The 1,404-nt window shown below is 48.4% G+C and overlaps 1 protein-coding gene across 1 annotated transcript; it reads left to right on the top strand.

Moving 5' to 3' along the window:
- Positions 1-155: 155 nt before the first annotated feature.
- On the top strand, positions 156-1,103 carry LOC102388421 (olfactory receptor 2AG2-like). The gene is given in 1 exon segment (XM_014527583.2): positions 156-1,103. A coding segment is annotated over 1 exon segment (945 nt). The 5' UTR covers positions 156-158.
- The last annotated feature ends 301 nt before the right edge of the window (positions 1,104-1,404 follow it).

The following is a 1,404-nucleotide window of genomic DNA, read 5'->3' as shown; positions in this document are numbered from 1 at the left end:
GTATTTTATCAACCTTCATGTCTGGGATTTCTTTCACAGGAGGGACAGCCCAGTGACTGCCTCAGATCCCATTAGCGTTACCCAGTAAAAAGTGTGTGCATATCCCACAAAGCCTTGTTCTTCCCCACTGCTTCAGGCCCAGCCATGTAGAAGAGGAAATGGAGACACAAAATGCAAGTTTACCAACAGATTTTGTTCTGCTGGGACTCCTGCACCACACCAAAGCTCACTCCTTTTTCCTTGCCATCATTTTGCTTGCCTTGGTTACTGCTGTGTCTGGGAATACTCTCCTCCTCCTTCTAATCCAGGTGGATTCCTCCCTTAACACCCCCATGTACTTCTTCTAAGGTCAATTAGCCTTCATGGACATCTGTCAGAGCCTGATTGTAGTCCCCAAAATGTCAGCAGACTTTCTGACCCCAGGAAACTCAATTTCTCCAGTGGGTTGTGGGATTCAGATTTTCCTCTCGCTGACAATGGGTGGAGCAGAGTGCCTCCTCCTGGCAGTCATGGCTTACGACAGGTACGTAGCTATTTGCCACCCCTTGCAATACCCTATCCTCCTGAGCAGGAGAGTCTATCTGTGCTTGGCAGCTGGGGCCTGGACTGGGGCAGCAGCAGACGCCTTGATCCATTCAGTTTATACCACACATCTGCCCTACTGTGCTTCAAAATCTATTGACCAATTCTTTTGTGAAGTCCAATCCCTGCTGAAACTGTCCTGCTCTGACACCTCCCGATATGAGACTCTGGTATTTGTGAGTGGCATCCTCCTGCTCCTCATCCCTTCTTCCATCATACTAGCATCCTATACTCACATCCTCTCTACCGTCCTGAGGATGAAGTCAACCAAAGGACAGCAGAAAGCTCTGGCCACCTGCTCCTCACACCTGACTGTGGTGGGCATGTTTTATGGTGCTGCCATCTTCACATACATGAGGCCTAATGCCCCTCGCTCACCAAAACAAGACAAGGTGGCCCCTGTGTTTTACACCATCGTCACCCCAGTTCTGAATCCACTCATCTACAGCCTCAGGAACGGGGATGTCTTGAGAGCCCTGAGAAAGCTGGTTGGGAAATACAGAGTCCTCCAGCAAAACTGACAGAAGTTGCTAGTCCATGGGGTCAAATTACAATCAGAAAGCCAGCAGGGTTTTATGGAATATTTAGGAAGTGACTACATTTTTAAAAATAGCTTACCTGGCTAATGGTCTACATCCCACTGGAAATCAGGGGCACAAAGACTCTCCTATCACGCACTTCTTTGGAAGTAGCTTCAAGACATCATCCCCACTACTATAGGCCATTTATCTAGGCATAGTGATTAGTAACCTTTTGCTTGTGAGCACTACAGCTTACAACCCAGGCATGGCTGCAAGATCCAAGCCTTTCCCCCTGGAGTGA

The sequence above is a fragment of the Alligator sinensis genome, unplaced genomic scaffold (assembly GCF_000455745.1).
Source record: "Alligator sinensis unplaced genomic scaffold, ASM45574v1 scaffold1602_1, whole genome shotgun sequence".
Lineage (NCBI taxonomy): Eukaryota > Metazoa > Chordata > Crocodylia > Alligatoridae > Alligator > Alligator sinensis.
Note: the sequence above shows the minus strand (reverse complement) of the source record. Positions and strands in the feature narration are given on the sequence as shown.